This window comes from Musa acuminata, chromosome BXJ1-6 (assembly GCF_036884655.1).
Source record: "Musa acuminata AAA Group cultivar baxijiao chromosome BXJ1-6, Cavendish_Baxijiao_AAA, whole genome shotgun sequence".
NCBI lineage: Eukaryota > Viridiplantae > Streptophyta > Magnoliopsida > Zingiberales > Musaceae > Musa > Musa acuminata.
The window spans coordinates 25,932,501-25,951,020 of NC_088332.1; the positions used below are offsets into that span (position 1 = coordinate 25,932,501).

At 37.4% G+C, this 18,520-nt stretch overlaps 1 protein-coding gene across 2 annotated transcripts in view; it reads left to right on the forward strand.

Moving 5' to 3' along the window:
- Positions 1–14,350, forward strand: part of LOC135676651 (histone-lysine N-methyltransferase CLF-like) — a 16,736-nt gene extending 2,386 nt beyond the window's left edge. Inside the window, exons 2-16 of one of the 2 annotated variants that reach the window (XM_065188063.1) lie at positions 69–170; positions 304–632; positions 2,105–2,266; positions 4,021–4,105; positions 4,304–4,459; positions 4,565–4,612; positions 4,692–4,760; positions 4,867–5,597; positions 8,822–8,957; positions 9,053–9,273; positions 11,556–11,687; positions 11,771–11,861; positions 13,485–13,532; positions 13,605–13,733; positions 13,810–14,350. In XM_065188063.1, coding sequence (XP_065044135.1) covers positions 69–170; positions 304–632; positions 2,105–2,266; positions 4,021–4,105; positions 4,304–4,459; positions 4,565–4,612; positions 4,692–4,760; positions 4,867–5,597; positions 8,822–8,957; positions 9,053–9,273; positions 11,556–11,687; positions 11,771–11,861; positions 13,485–13,532; positions 13,605–13,733; positions 13,810–14,079 — 2,709 coding nt within the window. In that variant the 3' untranslated portion in view covers positions 14,080–14,350. Of the gene's footprint in view, positions 1–68; positions 171–303; positions 633–2,104; positions 2,267–4,020; positions 4,106–4,303; positions 4,460–4,564; positions 4,613–4,691; positions 4,761–4,866; positions 5,598–8,821; positions 8,958–9,052; positions 9,274–11,555; positions 11,688–11,770; positions 11,862–13,484; positions 13,533–13,604; positions 13,734–13,809 lie in introns of those variants that run through there. The other variant, XR_010514356.1, reaches the window with a different exon arrangement.
- The last annotated feature ends 4,170 nt before the right edge of the window (positions 14,351–18,520 follow it).

The following is an 18,520-nucleotide window of genomic DNA, read 5'->3' on the forward strand; positions in this document are numbered from 1 at the left end:
GTTCCATTTAAGCATGACAATAACATTGTATATTCAATTTATAATGTTCTGTTTTTCTGTAAGTGCAGATAGTTGGAGTTAAAGAAGGAAATTGTACTCCTTCGGATGTTATGGAAATTATAGATTCTTTGAAGAAACAAGTCTTTTCTGATCGTTGCACTTATATCAAGGTTCCAATTTAGAAATGCCATTGTTTGTTTCACTATTAAGTACAATAATATATTGCTGCTGACTATTATCTTCTCTTTGATAACTTCTTGAGCCTTCATAAAACCATTGCTGAGTTTCATTTTTTTTTTCCAGAAAAAAATGGATGAGAACAAGCAGAAACTCAGTAGCATGACACAACTGGTTTATAATTTATCCAAGGTTAGAAGAAATAGTTCAGACCACAACAGTGATTTAGACACAAATCTCTTAACAAGGAGGCAAGATGATGCCCTTTGTACAGTAAATAGTCTTGAACAATCTGCTGGAGAAAAGGATAGTGGTAGTTGTCAAGAAGAAAGTTCATATGCATCCTCAACTGTTCTTATAGGGAACAATTTTGGAGGAAAAAATGGAGTTCGACTGATCAAACTCCCTGAAGTGCCCAAACTACCTCCATATACTACATGGATATTTTTGGACAGGTACATCTGTACAACATTAGGGCAATTATATATGTGCTCACCTATTTATATTCATGTACAAGAACTTTGCTTCAATATGTGTAAACCTGAGATTGCACAAACATTAACAGGTTCTTTATTCCACACAAATCAGTGTTGCTCCTTGATTTCTACAAGGATGAACATTCATATGTGTAAAATGATATATACAAAGTTGTGTTTTAACTTTTAAGTGGCTGAGTTCATCTTTTATGTTGCCAATTGGAATTGTTTATGGTTGTATGGAATTTGAGTTTCTCTTTTGTTATTGTTGACTCAATATTTCAAAAGTCAGGTTTTATGTCACCTGGTTGAAATACTGTGAAGCTGCATCACATGCAATAACTGCTGCGACATTACTTGCTTTATACTGCATATTCTTGTCTCTATAAAATCTATAAAATTAAGTGGCAACTTCAGGTTTTATTCCCATCTGGGAAGAAGAGAGGATTGATGGTTGAAACAAATTTATATTTGCATTTTTATAAATTTTACTTTTAAGAGTCTGTACTGATCAGATGGCTTCTGATAATTTGGAGGCAATTAACTTTGACTTGACTTTAAAGCATTAAAAAAATATTTTGTAGGTCAGAGTGTTTTTTTTGAAAGTTCTAAAGATCAGCCTCTTTTCAAGCAAGGATAAAGCAGGGGTTACATTGTTTATGTTGTTATTTTCCAGACCATGCGTGGATACTCTATTCTCCAATGATTGACACTCTAAACAAATCATGACATTTGGATTAATTTAAATTCCTTAATTTTTTGAACCTGATGACCTTTAGCATAGGAGTATCTCCTTTTCACATCAGATTTAATAAACCTGTGCATGCCTCTGTATATATACTGATTGAATGAATGAAAGCATACAATTTACACCATATCTAGTTCTCTGCTTTTATGCCTTAGGTATCAGAGAATTCAAATTTCATTATCATAGTCCAATGGCCTTTATCAACAGCACTATTAGCTCTTTTGCAACCCCTACTGATGGTACCTCTGTACATCTTTAAAGTCAACATGAAACCCTCATTGTTATTATTGAGACAGCCCAGTTACCCATCAACCTCAAGACATTTTGCAGGAGCATGTAAAGAGCACCTATCCTTGCATCAAATCCTCAGTTTCTCGCCATAACTTCCAAAAATCATAGTTATTTGACTTCAATTTGAATTCCTGGACTTGTTATTTTTGCTTTTAGCCTAGGAGTGATTCTCTTTGTATAAATTAGTATGAGTAATTCTGTGCTTTACATATCAGATTTGATAAAGTTGTGTATGCTTTTGTTTGTATTGACTGGAGAATTGAAAGAAACAATAGAACATTTTCACTGTATCCTGTTTTATGCTTTTGCTCCATCTTCATCCTCCTCAAATGGAACACCAAAAGAATCAGTGAATGCCTCTAATTTTTTAATGCACAATGCTATTTTATTCATTGCAAAATTCATTTTATAGGAACCAAATAATGACAGAGGATCAATCAGTTGTGGGTCGTAGAAGAATTTATTATGATCAAAATTGTGGTGAAGCTTTAATCTGCAGTGACAGTGAAGATGATTTTGTTGAGGATGAGGAAGAGAAGAAAGAGTTTGGAACACATGAAGATTTCATTATCCGGTTGGTAAAACCTTAATTTTTTTAAAAGCATCCAATGTTTTAGCTCCACATCTCTTTGAAGATTATGCTGCTCAAGACTCTTTTTGTAATTTCAGTTGTAGCTTTTTATTTGGTCTTGTGTGTTGCCCTGTTACCTTAGTTGGATCATTATGTCTTGGTTAAGTTGCTATTCTAATTCCTAACAAATGCTCTTGTTTGCATAAGCATTTCAAATGATTAAGAACAAGATCAACCATAATTGTCCAAAAGCATTCCAAAATATGATGAGATGAATACGCTTCTTGGAATACAACTCAACTCTATTTTTGGTCCACATACTTTGCACACATGAAATCCTTTTGAACTGTGTTTGGATCAGGATTGAAAGAATGGTTGTGATATAGAGTAGAATTTGAAATGTAGATTCAACCTGTTCATGCAATTATCTTCTAATCGAGGTTTTAAAATAAATGATACTTATCTTCAAGAAATTGATTTTTGAACAGATGGAATTTTTTTAATCTCGTCTCATTGCTTTTTTTAGTTTCTCCATCCTTCTCAGTTTCTCTTTCTTGTTTTTTTTGCCCCCATTGTTCATACATTGTTCTCTTTAGGGCATGAATTTTATGGCAAAATATCTTATATATGAAAAGAAATAGGTTACATTCATACTTCAATGACTAATTTTAAGTTATAACTACAGCAGAGTCCTTTTCCTAAATATTTAGGATTGATTTCATGGATCCTTTCTTGCTATTTAGCTTTGTTGAATACATTTTTACTTTATAATCTGAGTGCATCCTAATGGTTTTGGCCAGATCTTTCTTTGTTGTGCATTATTAACCATCAGTATGATTTTAATTCACATTTTTGATCTTATCCATGCATTAGTTTATTTGCATTAAACAGGTCAAACTATATTAAACATTAATGTTCCTTTTGTCCTGAATTCATAAGTCTTCAAAACAAGTTATTTGCATTTTGGGTTCAAATTAATGAGGTCATATTGATGCAAAATATAAAATGTTCAAAGGTGTTAAGGGCCAATGTTGCTTCTGAATCTCAGAATTGTCCATAGTATCTGCCGATGGGATTTGGTGTTTTTACAATAAGTGTTAGCAGACAAGCATCACATCAAATGCATATTGCAATCAATAATAGTATTTGGACATGTAACTGACAAAATTGGAATGCGTTTTTTTTGTGACACTAACTAATTAATGATCAATCATGATCCATAGATATCTCTAGTATGTTTTGACTTGTGCCTATTGGCATGACTAATCTTGATACACCTGAAAAGGTGCCCAACTTCTGTTCTACCTTCTCACAATAAATTTCTCTGCAAAGGAATAATGTCTTTACCATAAAAGACCATTGTGCCCTGCTATATTTCTGGTGACTGTCCCTTGTCTTTCATTTTTATAAGCTAATCTTTGATTTAACTCTGGTTTTGTTCCTGCATCAAATCTTAAGCTGTTTCTGCTGGTGTTTTTGTTTTTGGCCCTGGGATCTTAATTTGCTTGCTGCTGTTAAGGAGTGATTCTTCTACTTCTTTTTTGGGTTGAATTGCCTGAATTTGCAGTCTTGCATAGTTCACCTTGTAGCCTATTAGGACTATGAATAAATTCTCAGTTGGTTGTCAAAGTGATGATCACTTGAGAATGAAAATTATTTCTAGATGTGCACCAGCTATAATCTAATCAGTGTTCCTATGCTTGTTCATAAAAAATTAATTGAAAATATAATCTTTGTTTTTTTATATCCCATTCTAGAATGACTATTGAACGAGTTGGCCTATCTGATGTGGCTCTAGATACATTGTCTCAAAGCCTGGAGAAGAATTCTGTTGAAATCAGGGTATGTTTCTTTTTTTTGCCTATGATCTCACACCTACTCGCATATGTCATATGTGAGTTCTTCACATGGTCAATATTTTTCTTCTGTTACCAGTATTTGTCTTTAGTTGATCTAGTATAAATTTAGGTTTAGCTGTTTCCGATTCACTTTTTGCTGGCATTTACAGAGGTGTGAAACCACACCAAACATCTTATACAGGCGAGATTTGAGAACTTTCTTAAGCGAGACTCTAATGAAGAGTGTGTAAAAAATGTGGAAGTTGAACCTAATGTTAGAGTGGATGATGCATTTCTTGAAAAGGATCTGGAGGCAGCATTAGATTCTTTTGATAACCTTTTTTGCCGCCGTTGTCTGGTAAGTTCCAGTATGATTTTACTATAAAAATAGAGTTTTCTAGCTTGCCGTAATCTTATTTTACCAGATGATGAAATTCTCTTTGCTTCTGGATTGATTTTACAGGTTTTTGATTGTAGACTGCACGGATGTTCTCAGGATCTGGTGTTTCCTGTAAGTTGTCATCTTGTCTCATCTATATTTCAACCTTTGTATTTGCTTGATATAGTTCATCAATTGGATTGTGTATCAGGCAGAGAAACAGCATCCCTGGACCAACTCAGATGATGGTGATCCATGTGGTATTCATTGCTATAAATTGGTAATGTTATCCATATATCTCATTACATTTTAAAGTTTCTTTACTCCTGACTGATTGTGAACTCATATTTGTTACATGTTCATGTTCTGTTTCTTACTTTTATCAGGCTTCCAAATCAGAAAGTACAGCTACTGCAAATTCTCAGCCCCATGACCTTGAAGAGGCAACTCATTCAGTTGGTAGTCCTGGATCACAATTGTCTCCAAGAAGAAAAATTAAAGGTTCCACAGGAAGGAGGGCAAAGTCTCATCAAAATGAAAGTGCGTCTTCAAATGCAAAGGTTGTCTCTGAGACTAGTGAGTCTGACACACGTGTCAATCAGGATAATGTATCTGCTCAACTCTCTTCCTCACCTACAAAAAATAAGCAGCGTGGAAAATGTGGAACTAGGAAGAAAACCAATAAAAGAGTTGCTGAACGTGTTCTTATTTGCATAAGGAAGAAACAGAAGAAAATGATGCAGTCAGATGCTGATTCAATTGTTAGTGGATGCCTTGTTGCTCGAGATATGAAGCTCCGATCAGATACACGAAAGGACAATAAAAATTCTAGTTCATCGATGATAAACAAAATAATTAAGTCTTCAACTATAAGAAACAACAGGAAGAAGGCCATACAGCATCAGGACAGTATGAACTCAAAATATGTTGAAGCTCAAAATGATAATATTTTCCAGGCATCAATGGAGCCTTCAGCAACAGATGGTGATGAAAGCGAAAGGAAAGAGGAGTTTGTTGATGAGAACATCTGCAAACTTGTGAAGACGGATAGTAAACCATGGAAGATTATTGAACAGGGCCTCTTTCTTAAAGGTTTAGAGATTTTTGGAAGGAACAGGTAAGACCGTAAGAGTATACTGCTGGTCTTCAAATGTTCACTACTTTTGTAAATTTATCGTCTGGTATGATTATTGGAATTGGTAAACACTTTCTTGACCTTTTCTGATCTAGTGTTTTTGCATTTTTTTCTAGGAGGATTAAGTACATGCTTACATAAAAAAAATTAATAGAGTGTGATGTTTTTGGTTGCAGCGATTTAAAAAGGCGCTCGGGCAAGGCGAGGCGAGGCCCGAGCGCCTCGCTAATCTTCTAGGCGGCGCGCTTCAAAGAGGCACCGCCTCGTCGAGGCCCGAGCGCCTCGCTAATCTTCTAGGCGGCGCACTTCAAAGAGGCACCGCCTGGGCGCTCGCACGAGCCCAGGCACTGGGCGAGCGCCTGGGTTAACCAAGGTGACCGAACCAGGATTTTAGGCCTGGTTCGGTCCTGGTTTGGTCTCCGGTGGTTAGTTGGTTCAATCGAACCAACTAAAACCAATATCAGTGACAACCCAACCCTAACCCTCGTTGCCGCTCCCGATCCCGATCTCGCTGCTCGCCGTTGTCGCTGCTCGCAAACGCTGTCGTCGCTCGTGCCTCTCGTTGCTCGCCGCTCCTGCTTCCGCTCCCGCTCCTACTCCCGTTGCCGCTGTCGTTGCTCGCCGCTGTCGCTGCTCACAAACGGTGCCGTTGTCGCCGCTCGTGCCTCTCGCTGCTCGTCGCTCCCGCTCCCGCTCCTGCTCCTGCTCGTCGCTGTCGCAGCTCGCCGCTGCCGTTGCCTCCTTACACTCCGCTGCCGCTGCCGCTGCCGCTTCCTCTTTTCTCAGTCAGCAGGCTCAACACCCCCTTACACTTCCTTCTTCTCCTTCTGTTAACAGTATACAGTATACTATTAATATTATTAAGTTTATTTGAAATTATTAATTTTCAATACTGTTAATAGATTAATAATATATTATTTTGATTTTAATACTGTTAATTTTTATTTATTTAAAATTATTGTTAGGTTTCAAGATAAATGGTAAGTGTACAGAGCAACTCAATAGAGTCTCTAATGGCATCAAAAAAAGATTCAATGAAGATGATTTATGTGAAATTGACGATAATATTGATTATGATGGATGACTTTGATAGAAAATTTTATTGTTTTGAATTTTGAAACTTTTTGTTAATGTGACATTGTGATTTTGTATCTTAGATTTTCTTAATTTAATAGCATATTTTAATTTAAAATTTTAAATAATTATATTTATTAATTATATTATATATTTTTATATTTTAGCGTCTCGCTTCGCTCAGGCGAGCGCCTAGCGCCTCGGGCGTTTTTGGACCTTGACGTCTTTTGGCGCCTAGTACTTTTTAAATCACTGTTTGGCTGTTAAATAATTGGTTGATGATAGTAAAAAAAATTAATTTAATTTGAAGTTGTTACATAAGGATCATGTACTCAAACTTGCAGAGCATTGACCTTCCCGAGGGATTATGCCTGATTAGAAAAGATCAAAAGAGTTTCTTCTGGGTGGGGTCCTTTATGAGATTGGTAGTCTGATAAAGTTTCTTGTGGCAACAAGGAGTCTTGTGACTCTAAGGTCTCAGCCAAGAGAAAAAGATAGGGACAGTGGATTAAACTATTTCAATTGAGTCTTCTGCTTTTGACATTTATATGCATCAAGGAAACAATAGCCATCCATTATTATTATTTTTTCTCATAACAATTCCAACCTTTCACATAAGCATCAAAGTGCTATGAGGACCAAAATTTTCCTGGTCTTATGTTTCACCCAAAGAAAATAAGGAAGATGTTGGATTTTTCAATGCTTTTCTTTATTTTGTATGATAAAATGGATAACTTTAGAAGTAGTAGACCTTTTTGATCATGAAGCACCTAATTCTGTGGAAAGGTTTTATAAATGTAGGACTTAACCCTTTTAATTCCTGTCTGTTAGCTTGTTTTCTTTGTTTTCACATGCCATGGACTTGGTGAGCTGTCTTTTAGAAACATTGGGTGAATGGCTACTGCTTCACACTCCCTCTCTTTTTCTAAGTCCAGTAAAGGATTTAAGTGGTCAGATGCTCTGCTTTGGTTGTTGTAGATGTGCTTCCAGTCTCAGTAGAACATCAAATTAACTTATGAAAACTGATATACAAGTATTTGAAATTCTTTGATCCAATGATGCAAACTTAAATTAAACTCCCAGTTGATGGAACAAAACCTCCTTCGGTTTGAATCACATTAGAGAACTGTTTTAGTTGAAAATATATAATAACAGACAAAATGTGTTGGCTGAGTAAAATTTGATTCAAGTATTTTTGACAATGAGATTTTTGTTGTGATACCGCTGTACTTGATTTCACATGTATCACTCTAATCATGATATGTAAAGTGGCATCTGAGGCTTCTTGTTGTCAACTATATGGTGCCTTGATTTCCCTTCCCATTTGAAATGCTTATGTAAGCATTTATACCATCTTATTTCTGTCAAAAGTGGTTTGTAAGTCCATTAAAGTTTTTTTTTACTAAGTGCAAATTTTTTGGGTGGTAGGCATTACCAGGAAAACCACTCTGGTAGTATTCATCAGATGCAGATAATGAGATAAAAACATCACTTTTGATGCTTAAGTTAACATCACATGGAATCCTTAGTGGAGGTTTGTCGAATCACAACCTTAAGAGGTCATGGAGTTCCTTTTTGTTTCCCCACTCAATGATGGAAAAATATTAATATAAAAGAAATTACTTGATTTTTTGCTTCCATATGTTTAGTTCATTTTACATAGTGTCTGACCATTGGAACACTAACAAATTCAAAGCCACATAGCCATTTGGTCTCTAATGCAACTTCTAATATTTTATTCATTTAAAATGCAGTCACAGTGTACTATTGTTCCTCTGAACCTTGCTGAAATGCCCGACTCTTTGTGTTGTGCGCATTGAAGCATTTATATGTGCTTGCAAGCTGGAATACAAGTACTACAAACTTATTTTTTATCAAAATTTTCATATCAGTATCTGATCAAATTTTTTGCGAACAGACTGGAAGCATAGTTTTGATTCTGTATGCATTTGCATTTATGAATGCCTATTATGTTTTGTGGCATTTAGCCTTCCATCTCAGTGAGAAGCTTGACAGGGGAGTGCTTACTATTTATATTTTACATCTTTATTTACTCTATGAGCTAGGCACATTTTACATCAGATGTTTGATTGCTAGAAATCTTTTGAGTGATGTGGTTCATTCTTCAACAGTTGTTTGATTGCTAGAAATCTTTTGAGTGGAATGAAGACTTGTGTTGAAGTTTTTCAATACATGAACCACATTCAAGATAATGCAACATATAGGGCAGCTGATGGTGCTATTTCTCTAGTTGAAGGCCATGGCAAGGTTCTGATATGATATACTGTAGGTGAAATATATGAATGTATACTTTGTCAAGGCCTTAACTTGCTTACTTGTTGATTTCCACTGTTCATGTCCAGGTCTCTGAGTTACGAACAAGGTCAAGGTTCTTGCGACGGCGAGGAAGGGTTCGTCGTTTGAAATACACGTGGAAATCAGCTGGGTACCATTCAATACGGAAAAGAATTACTGAGAGGAAAGATCAGCCTTGTCGGCAGTACAACCCTTGTGGTTGCCAGTCTGCTTGTGGAAAGCAATGTCGTTGCCTTCTAAATGGGACATGCTGTGAAAAATATTGTGGGTGAGTTGTTTCTTCATTCCACTGAACCGAACTTGTCAACTCCATAATCCAACATGATAGGCCCACTGGCCCAATAATTTGGATGAACGCCCTAATCGCATTGTTCAAAATTATGCTTGAGGCCATGTTACAGTTAGTTGTCATGTCTTAATACCAAAGTTTCCCTCAGTATGACTAATGGGGGCATTTCCCTCAAAGCCTTGGTGTTCTTGTCCAGGTCCTATACATAAGTCATATGATCTAGAATCATTCTTTAATAGGTGGCACATAAAATATATGAAACCGTTGATGGCTCCACTTTGTAATTTGCATCACTCTGATACTAATTGTTATTTCTCGTTTACTATGCTCACTGGTCTGTTAACTGTAAGATGGCCTCAAGCCTTGTGGTTTAAAATGCTTAGACCTTGGTTAGTAGAAGTAAGCTCATCAAGTCTTATATAATCACATATCACATCATCCACTTTTCTGTACTTCCATGATACTATACTTCTGATAAAGCATTACATGTCTCTATAATGCTATATTTTTATTCTTCTTTTTATATTTTTTTATTTGCCATCTAAAGTAGCATCTGTGAAAGGTCAAACAGATAAAATAATAGGTTGTTTTTGGTGACTATATTTCATGCGTTCTTTTTAATCTGGTTTGTGAATTATTCTACACAATGCACCAAGGCAAAACTGATTTATCGATTCCTTTACTGTAAATTACTGCAAAACTATTTTGAGAAGTAGAATTTTAGTTTTAACATATGCTCTCTCTCCCGTAGCATTTAATTTAATGCCCTACATTCCATGTTATTCAATTCCATGAATTGTATTGACTTGGTTAGTCTTTGCTGAGCTGGTCCACCTGTCCATTTTTTTCCATCCCTACTTTTCTTTATGTGGCATTAGGATTCTTTGTCAAACAATTTCTTTTGTTTGTGATATTATTTGAAACAAGATTTGTAATTTTGTATTGTATCGACGTTTTGATCTTTGCTTGGTACGGTACGGGCGTATCGAGCGGTATGCTAGGGTGTATCGCTCGGTATATATAATAAATAATAATAATAATAATAATATAAAAATTAATATATAAAAATATAAAAAAAGGAGGTGTACGTTGCCTCGGCAACGTCGCCTCCTTTCCTTCTCCTCGCGTCAAACAAGGAGAAGAACGCGGTCTTCTCAACTGCGGCGTTCGGCGAAGACGTCAAAGGCTACATACCTCTTTAGCCTTTAGCGAAGAACGTGGCGAAGGCCGCAAGTGTCTTCGGCCTTGGCAAAGAACGCCGTGAAGACTGCAAGCGGAAGAATGCGGTGAAGGTCATAGGCATCTCCGGCTTTCGACGAAGAACGTAGCGAAATCTGCATGCGTCTTCGACCTTTGGCGAAGAAGCCGAGCCGCTGCCTCTTCATTACCTCCTGGATCGGGATCGTCGAGGGAGAGCTGTGCCGGATCGGAAAGCGTTGAGGTTCTCCCTCTTCTTCGAGCGCCTTCTCCCTCGACACTTCTTCTTCCCTCATCGTAGCTAGGCCGCAGCCAAGCTGATATTGCCCGGTAGCAGGCGGTCCGCGTACCGATCTGCTAGCAGACCGGTATGTACCGCCCGGTATGGGCGGTATCATATGAAATTAAAATCCTTGATTTGAAATGTGGTTAGGATACATGTGAATAATTATCTGAGATGAAAATAGATCCAGGACCCATCAAATTGGTCATAAAGGCTTATTTACCAGAAAAAAATTGTTGTCAGATGGATTTGTCATTTTGGAAATTTTTGTACAATGTTTGGAATTATAGTATCCACAAATCAGGGTCACAAATTTGCAAATTTTCTAAAACAAATGTGAAAAAGAATAAAGCTCATAGCATACAAAACTGCTGTCTGTAGTCTAAGGATAGGACACTCCAATTCCTGGTATTGCACATACTATTTTTTGTATCTCCACCCTTTTTGCCATGTGGTGAAATCTGCTTCGCTATGCTCTTAGTAAATTGTGCAATGGAAGGATTAAAAAATCCTCTGTTATAGCTTGTAAATATAGTTTTATTTTATTTTGTGTTGATGTTTAAGCTCATGAATGTCAATGTTATAATTTTCCTTCTGTTTGTTGTATTAATTTTCCATTTCAAATTAATTGTATAATGGCTAGGCTGATTCTATCAAATATTGTATATCATTCTCTGTTTATCTTATCATTACTGTTAAAATTGTTGACATTATGTTATCCATGTGCTGCTCTGACATATTTATAAGAACAATTTTAATTTATATATTTGTTTGTATTTAGATGTCCTAAAATATGTAAAAACCGGTTCCGAGGTTGTCATTGTGCTAAGAGTCAATGCCGCAGCCGTCAATGCCCATGTTTTGCTGCTGATAGAGAATGTGACCCAGATGTTTGTAGAAATTGTTGGGTTGGGTATGTCTAAGCCTCATCTGTCTTACCTGCTTGTGTGTGTTGCGTAGCACCTTTTACTGTATGTTTCTTTAATCATCTTGTAGTTGTGGTGATGGTACATTAGGAGGCCCTAATCAAAGAGGAGATAACTATGAATGTCGCAATATGAAGCTTCTACTAAAACAACGCCAAAGGGTAAGACTGATCCTTATTGGTTCTTTTCATTGTTCCTATTCTTTTTAAGTGTTCTTTTGTTGTTTATGATGTTTTCTACATAATTTGTCGGTGTGTCATGTTGCAATTGATATTAATTATCAACTTGGTATGAAATTTAAATCAAACTCAAATTTTTAGTCAAGACAATTTGGTACCATTAGATGGATTCTTTCCAACTATTTAACTCTTCTCAAACATCTTTCATTTGTGTTAGGGCCAATATCATCTGACTTTTTCAGTAAGGTTTTATGGACCTCCCCACAAGCTCATGGGATATCTAATTCAATTAACTTATCTCTTTATGCATGTGCATAAAACCTTCACTAAATCAGTGAAATATCTGCCATCCCTACCATCTCATGGCACTTCTAATTTCAGTTTTGTACTTATATATGGGCTTAAGTTCTTAAATTAACATTTTTAAAACATATGGCTTTCCCACTATCGTGTAGCGCTTGTTTCAATCTTATCCTTATATGTGCATAATGCTTGCATTAAGGTTTTAACAATGTATACCAAAACACCAAAGGCTGGCATAAGTAGTTATTTGTTTTTGAAGTTGCAAAAGGCCTTTTTATAAGCTATGTTAATCATCCTCTCAGGGAGGAAAAAGGAGAGAGATTGGGACTGTTGGTGGTGGTTTTGTTTGTTTTTTTGGGGGGGTGGGGGGTTCTCCCAATGGAGGGAGAGTGAGAGGCAAACTTGTGGAGGGATGAGAGGCATCATCACTGCCCTTCTGAAGTACACCCTTGTTATGAATTGTTGCTCACTCTGCTGTGAGGAATCAGTGTATCGCTAGTGAACGTCACATAGAGATTTTTGCATGTCAGAAGCGATGTTTCGAGTGGGGTAGGGTCGATTTTAAAATTAGGGTTGGAGGCACTTATATATACGTATATATATATATATATATGTATATATATATGTATATATATGTGTATATATATGTATATATATATGTATATATATGTATATATATATGTATGTATATATATGTATATATATATACATATATATACATACATATATACATACATATATACATATATAATGCTACATAGTTTCTCAAATAATTGTGGATGCTAAACTCTCTTTTGTATCCTACATGGTTCTCCAATTTTCTTCAAATATGTTGTAATCTTAAAGGAAAAACTTTTTGAAGGGAAATGCAAAGTTCTTGTTAAAGGAAACATCAATTATGGCAGCCAAGACATTGCAATTTGTCATATGTCAAACATAGAATGCTCCTCCATGTAGCATTACATGTTGATCACTTATTTTGCAACCATAGAATGCTTCTTATGGCTATTAGATTTTAGCATCACTAACCATGTCTGGTTGATTTGTTGAGATGCCATTAAGAGTCGGACCATTTTTTCTTTCATGTTTGCTAGTTACTAATGTTGAGGTTGTATATTTTCTCAATATTTTGGAGTATTACTGTTTCTTCAAATTGTGCTGTATGCAATAATTGATTCTCCTTTGCACATCCTGTTGCATATGATTTACTTGTTGTATATTCTTCCGCAATACAACACTGCAACCACCCAATCCAACATGTGAGGTTGAATTTTTTACTCATCTGAAGGTTTGTATTGTCAGGTCTTACTTGGAAGATCTGATGTTTCTGGTTGGGGGGCATTTCTTAAGGTAAAATTCCTTATATAATATAATTTTTTGTGCATGATATTAACCATATTGGATTATGTTCTTTCTTGACAGAATAGTGTTAGTAAACATGAATACCTTGGTGAATATACCGGAGAGTTGATCTCCCACAGAGAAGCAGATAAGCGTGGCAAGATATATGACCGTGAAAATTCGTCGTTTCTTTTCAACCTTAATGATCAGGCATGTAATTCAGTTAAGCATGTCGATGCTACAAAGTTGATCTACTTGCTGATTTGTGTCCTTTGGTGCGGTGCAGTTTGTTCTTGATGCCTATCGGAAGGGTGATAAGTTGAAGTTTGCCAACCATTCTCCAGATCCAAACTGCTATGCGAAGGTTATCATGGTAGCCGGGGATCACAGGGTAGGTATATTTGCCAAAGAACGGATAAGTGCAGGAGAGGAACTATTCTATGACTATCGTTATGAACCGGATCGTGCTCCTGCTTGGGCTCGGAAACCTGAATCGTCTGTCTCAAAGAAGGACGAATCACAACCGTCCAGTGGCCGCGCCAAAAAACTTGCTTAACTCCAGAGACATGGTGCCCTTTTTGCTAGGACCATTAACATCCATTCTTTTGCCAAGCATTTGGCAACCAAATGATTGATTGGAAGTTAGAAATGGCCATTCCCAACTGTGTATTTGGGGTTTCGGATAATCTGTTTTCATCTTGAGCACCATTTAATTTGGCATTTCTGGAAACCACCTAATCTCTTATATTACGTTTGTAACATTTTCTAGGTTAATTGCTTAATGTATGACTTTCATTTAATTCTCTAATATATCTTACTTCCATTGACATTTTGTCTGCTTTGATGCATGGATCCTTGGTGACGTGATCCATGACCAAGTCGAACTTGCAAGAACAAGTCTTCCATTGACATTTTGTCGATCCAAGGGTGCATGGATCCTTGGTGACGTGATCCATGACCAAGTAGATCTTGCAAGAACAAGTCTTCCATTGACATTTTGTCAATCCTTGGTGACGTGATTCATGACCAAGAACAAGTCTCTGGGGGATGGGGATTCAGAACAGAAGCACTTCTAGTGGATGGAAGGGTCAGCAGGTGTCAGCCAACTAATATTTTGACTCCTCTGTTCGAGTAATGCAATTGAAAGCGGTCGTCATCACTTATCTTTGCAAAAGAAGGAAAAAAATCTCCTTAAATGTATTATTATTGTATAATGTCGAAATCATCTCTTTTTGAAAAAAATCTCCTCTATTGCTTTGCCTAATATAGTCAGCCTAATATAGTCAGCCTAATATTAAAAGCTTGATAGTTATTGTCGCTAATTAGAGATAGTGACAATAATATATGCATACAATTACTGTCCCAGATTGCCTTTTTTTTTTTTTTTGCAAGCAGTTCCGAGTTAGTGATCGTCAATGTAGATGCTAATAGCAGGAAACCCGTTGAAAGTGAAATCAAGATTTCTATATTGCAGATTATTACTGAAGCTTATTATTCTATTATCAATCGGAACTCTCCGAAATAATTGAGGTCAGACGAATGCTTGTCCACATTCAATCGATTGCAAAAACCAACAAATAAATACACCCAATCCCGAGGATCAGTAGTTAGGAATCGTAAAATATATGCTAACGTGGTTGGTTACCTTTTGTTTGCACTTGGATCCATCTGCTTGCAGCATCCAGTCAGCACGCGAAAAAGATCTTCCCATTCAACTAAAGATAAATATGCATTCGTGAAACCTCAGAGGCCTCGTTATAATATAATGCATATAATAAAAATCGAAAAAGATCTTCCCATTCAACTAAAGATAAATATGCATTCGTGAAACCTCAGAGGCCTGGTTATAATATAATGCATATAATAAAAATCGAAAAAGATCTTCCCATTCAACTAAAGATAAATATGCATTCGTGTATCCAACTGATGAATATGAACAATACTTTATAAGGTGAATATAAAATTTTTTTTGAGTAAATGACGCCCCACAAATTTCATTATTTCTGAACCTGTTTATGTAATTACTCCTTAACCTGTTTATAGAAACTCCAAGACACTAAAGAAGCATCATCACATGTTAAAAGCATTCGGTCCAACAGTGGGTTTCACCAACCGAAAAAAACAAAGACATATCCAGATAATACTTGCATACTATGCTTAGTGTTTATAATGGTTGCTCCAACATGGCAGCTTTCATCAACATGATAGAACAAAGCATGTCGTCACAGTGAACTGGACTTCGCCCAAGTGACGGGATATAAGATACATAAAATATAGGTGGAACATGGATGTTATTTCTTTCCACTCTTCTTCAAACTAGTGCCTCCGAATGATTCCCTTCTTAGATGCCTTGGTGTTAGAACCCTTATATATTCTAAACGTATGATTGATCTCTTTAGGGGATTAGCCTCCTTGGAACTCTATAGGGGTTCCTTCTTCCAAGTTGCTGCTCAAAGGTTGTAGAAATGATTCATCTATTGCTTATCAAAAGAGGAGGAATATGACTATTTATAGGGCTTCTAAATCCTAACTCATAATAGCAAGGTTCGCAATACCGTACCGTACCGGTATTTCGACCTGGGCTCGGTACCGGTACGGTACGGTGTACCGAGCGGTACACCCAAGTGTAGCACTGTAGCACTGGTACCGAGCGGTACACCCATATCATTCATCTACCGAGCGGTACACCCAAGTGTAGCACTGTAGCATTGCTACAGTGCGGACCGGTACCGAGCGGTCCGCGTACCGCTGGCTTGTCGGACCGGTACGTACTGCCCGTACCGGGCGGTACGATTCGGTATGGCAGACACTGCATAATAGGACTCCTACTCAAGACTCATATTCCTTTACAACTCTTAATTCTTCTCTAAGAAATAACCTCCTAACCCTAATCGGCCTTTTCACCTCTTTAATGCCCCTCTCAATTAGGACTCTCCTAGCTAGAGTCCTAACAGACCTGCCCTCTTAAAATCAGCCTTGTCCTCAAGGCTGAGATTCCATGAACTTAGGGAACCAGGTCTTCAGCTCCTCATATGATTCCCATGTGGCGTCTTCAAGTGGTAAATTATTCCAATGTACTAGTACTTCAGTAGAGGGACGTCGACGACGCATCACGATCCTGCGATTGAGGATGGCTTATGGTTGGGCTTGAATAACTCCATCCTTAGTGGTGTTGGGCAGTTGGATCTAGGGTGACTCGTGTTCTTCCAACTTGGGCGTGTTCTCTCAACTTGGGCTTCAAGCATGACACATGGAAGACAGGGTGAGTTTTGGCATCCTTTGGTAATTTAAGTCTGTACGCCACGGCTCCAATACGCTCTGTGATTTGATAGGGCCCATAAAAACATGGGGATAACTTCATGGAGGCTCGAGTGTTGATGGAAAGTTGCTTGTATGGCTGTAGGCAAAGATAAACCCAATCTCCTACTAAAAATTCTCTTTCACTTCGTTGTGTGTCGGCTTACTACTTCATTCTGGCTTGAGCGGTAGAGAGATTATCCTTTAACAGTTGTAAGAGTTTTTCCCTGTCAATCAATTCTTGGTCGATCTGATCTACCTTGGCCGAGCCAATTTCATACTTTGGAATCACAGGGGTCAGCCGACCATACAATGCTTCATAAGGGGCACATTTTGTAGATGAATGATATGTAGTATTATACCACCATTTGGCTCAGGGAAGCCATTTTTCCCACTCCTTTGGCTGGTCGCTGGCGAAACACCGAAGGTACGTCTCTAAACACCTGTTTACTACCTTTGTTTGGCCGTCAGTTTGTGGATGATACGTTGTGCTCATCTTGAGTTTGGTGCCTTATAACTAAAATAACTCGGTCCAAAATTTACTGGTGAAGATCCTATCATGATCACTTACAATGGACCTTGGCATCCCATGTAGTTTAACAATATTTTCTATGAAAATCTGGGCAATACTAGCAGCAGTGTAGGGATTTCGCACAGCACAAAAATGAGCATATTTCGTAAGTCAATCAACCACCACAAGAATTGTGATTTTATCTTTGGAAGGTGACAGCCCTTCGATGAAGTCCATGGAGATGTTAGTCCACACCGAGTTCGGTAAGGGTAGTGGTTATAGCTTCCCTGGACTTGCCACTATTTCACCCTTGTGCTGTTGACATACATCACATTATGTCACATATTCAGCAATAATTTTTTTCATCCCTCTCTAATAAAAATTTTTCTTCACTCTTTTGTAGGTTCTCCAAAATCCAGAGTGCCCTGCTGAAGGTGTGGAGTACCTTTCACGCAGGATGATTTTGATGCAAGGGGAGTTAGGTATAAGCATAATGCGACCTTTGTAGCGTAGACCCCTCGAATCCCAAGTGTAGTGGGCTATTGCACTTGTATCCTCCTCCAATTTTTTTATGATGTTGCTGATCTTTGGATCCTTCTTCCGTTCTTCCCTAATGTCCTCGAGGAAGCTGGTGGTAGGACGGGAGATGGTTGAAACTTTAGCTTGCTCAGGTAGCCGTGAGAGTGCATCTGGAACAACATTTTTTTTCCCCTTTTTGTAAAAAATTTCATAATCAAACCCAAGAAGTTTGGTTATCCATTTTTGCTGCTCAGGGGATGATATCTTTTACTCCAAAAAGTACTTGAGGCTTCTATGGTCGGTTTTGATTTGAAAACGTCGCCTGATCAAGTACGGTCTCCACTTAGCCATAGCATGCACAATCGTGAGCATCTCCTTGTCGTAAATAATCATCTGGTATAAGTGAGGGGGCGGCCATCTTGCATTAGTATAGCACCAATTCCGACTCCAGAGGCATCGACTTTAATAACAAAAGTCTTGCCGAAGTCGGGTAGCTAGTATGGGCATTATCATCATTGTGGCTTTAAGTTCATCGTAGGCGGTGGTAGCTTTGTTCAACCATTGGAAAGCATCTTTTTTTTTGCAAGGAAGTAAGTGGTGCACTGATCTTTCCATAATTTTTCACGAACTTGCGATAGTAGCCTGTTAAACCCAGAAAGCGATATAGTAA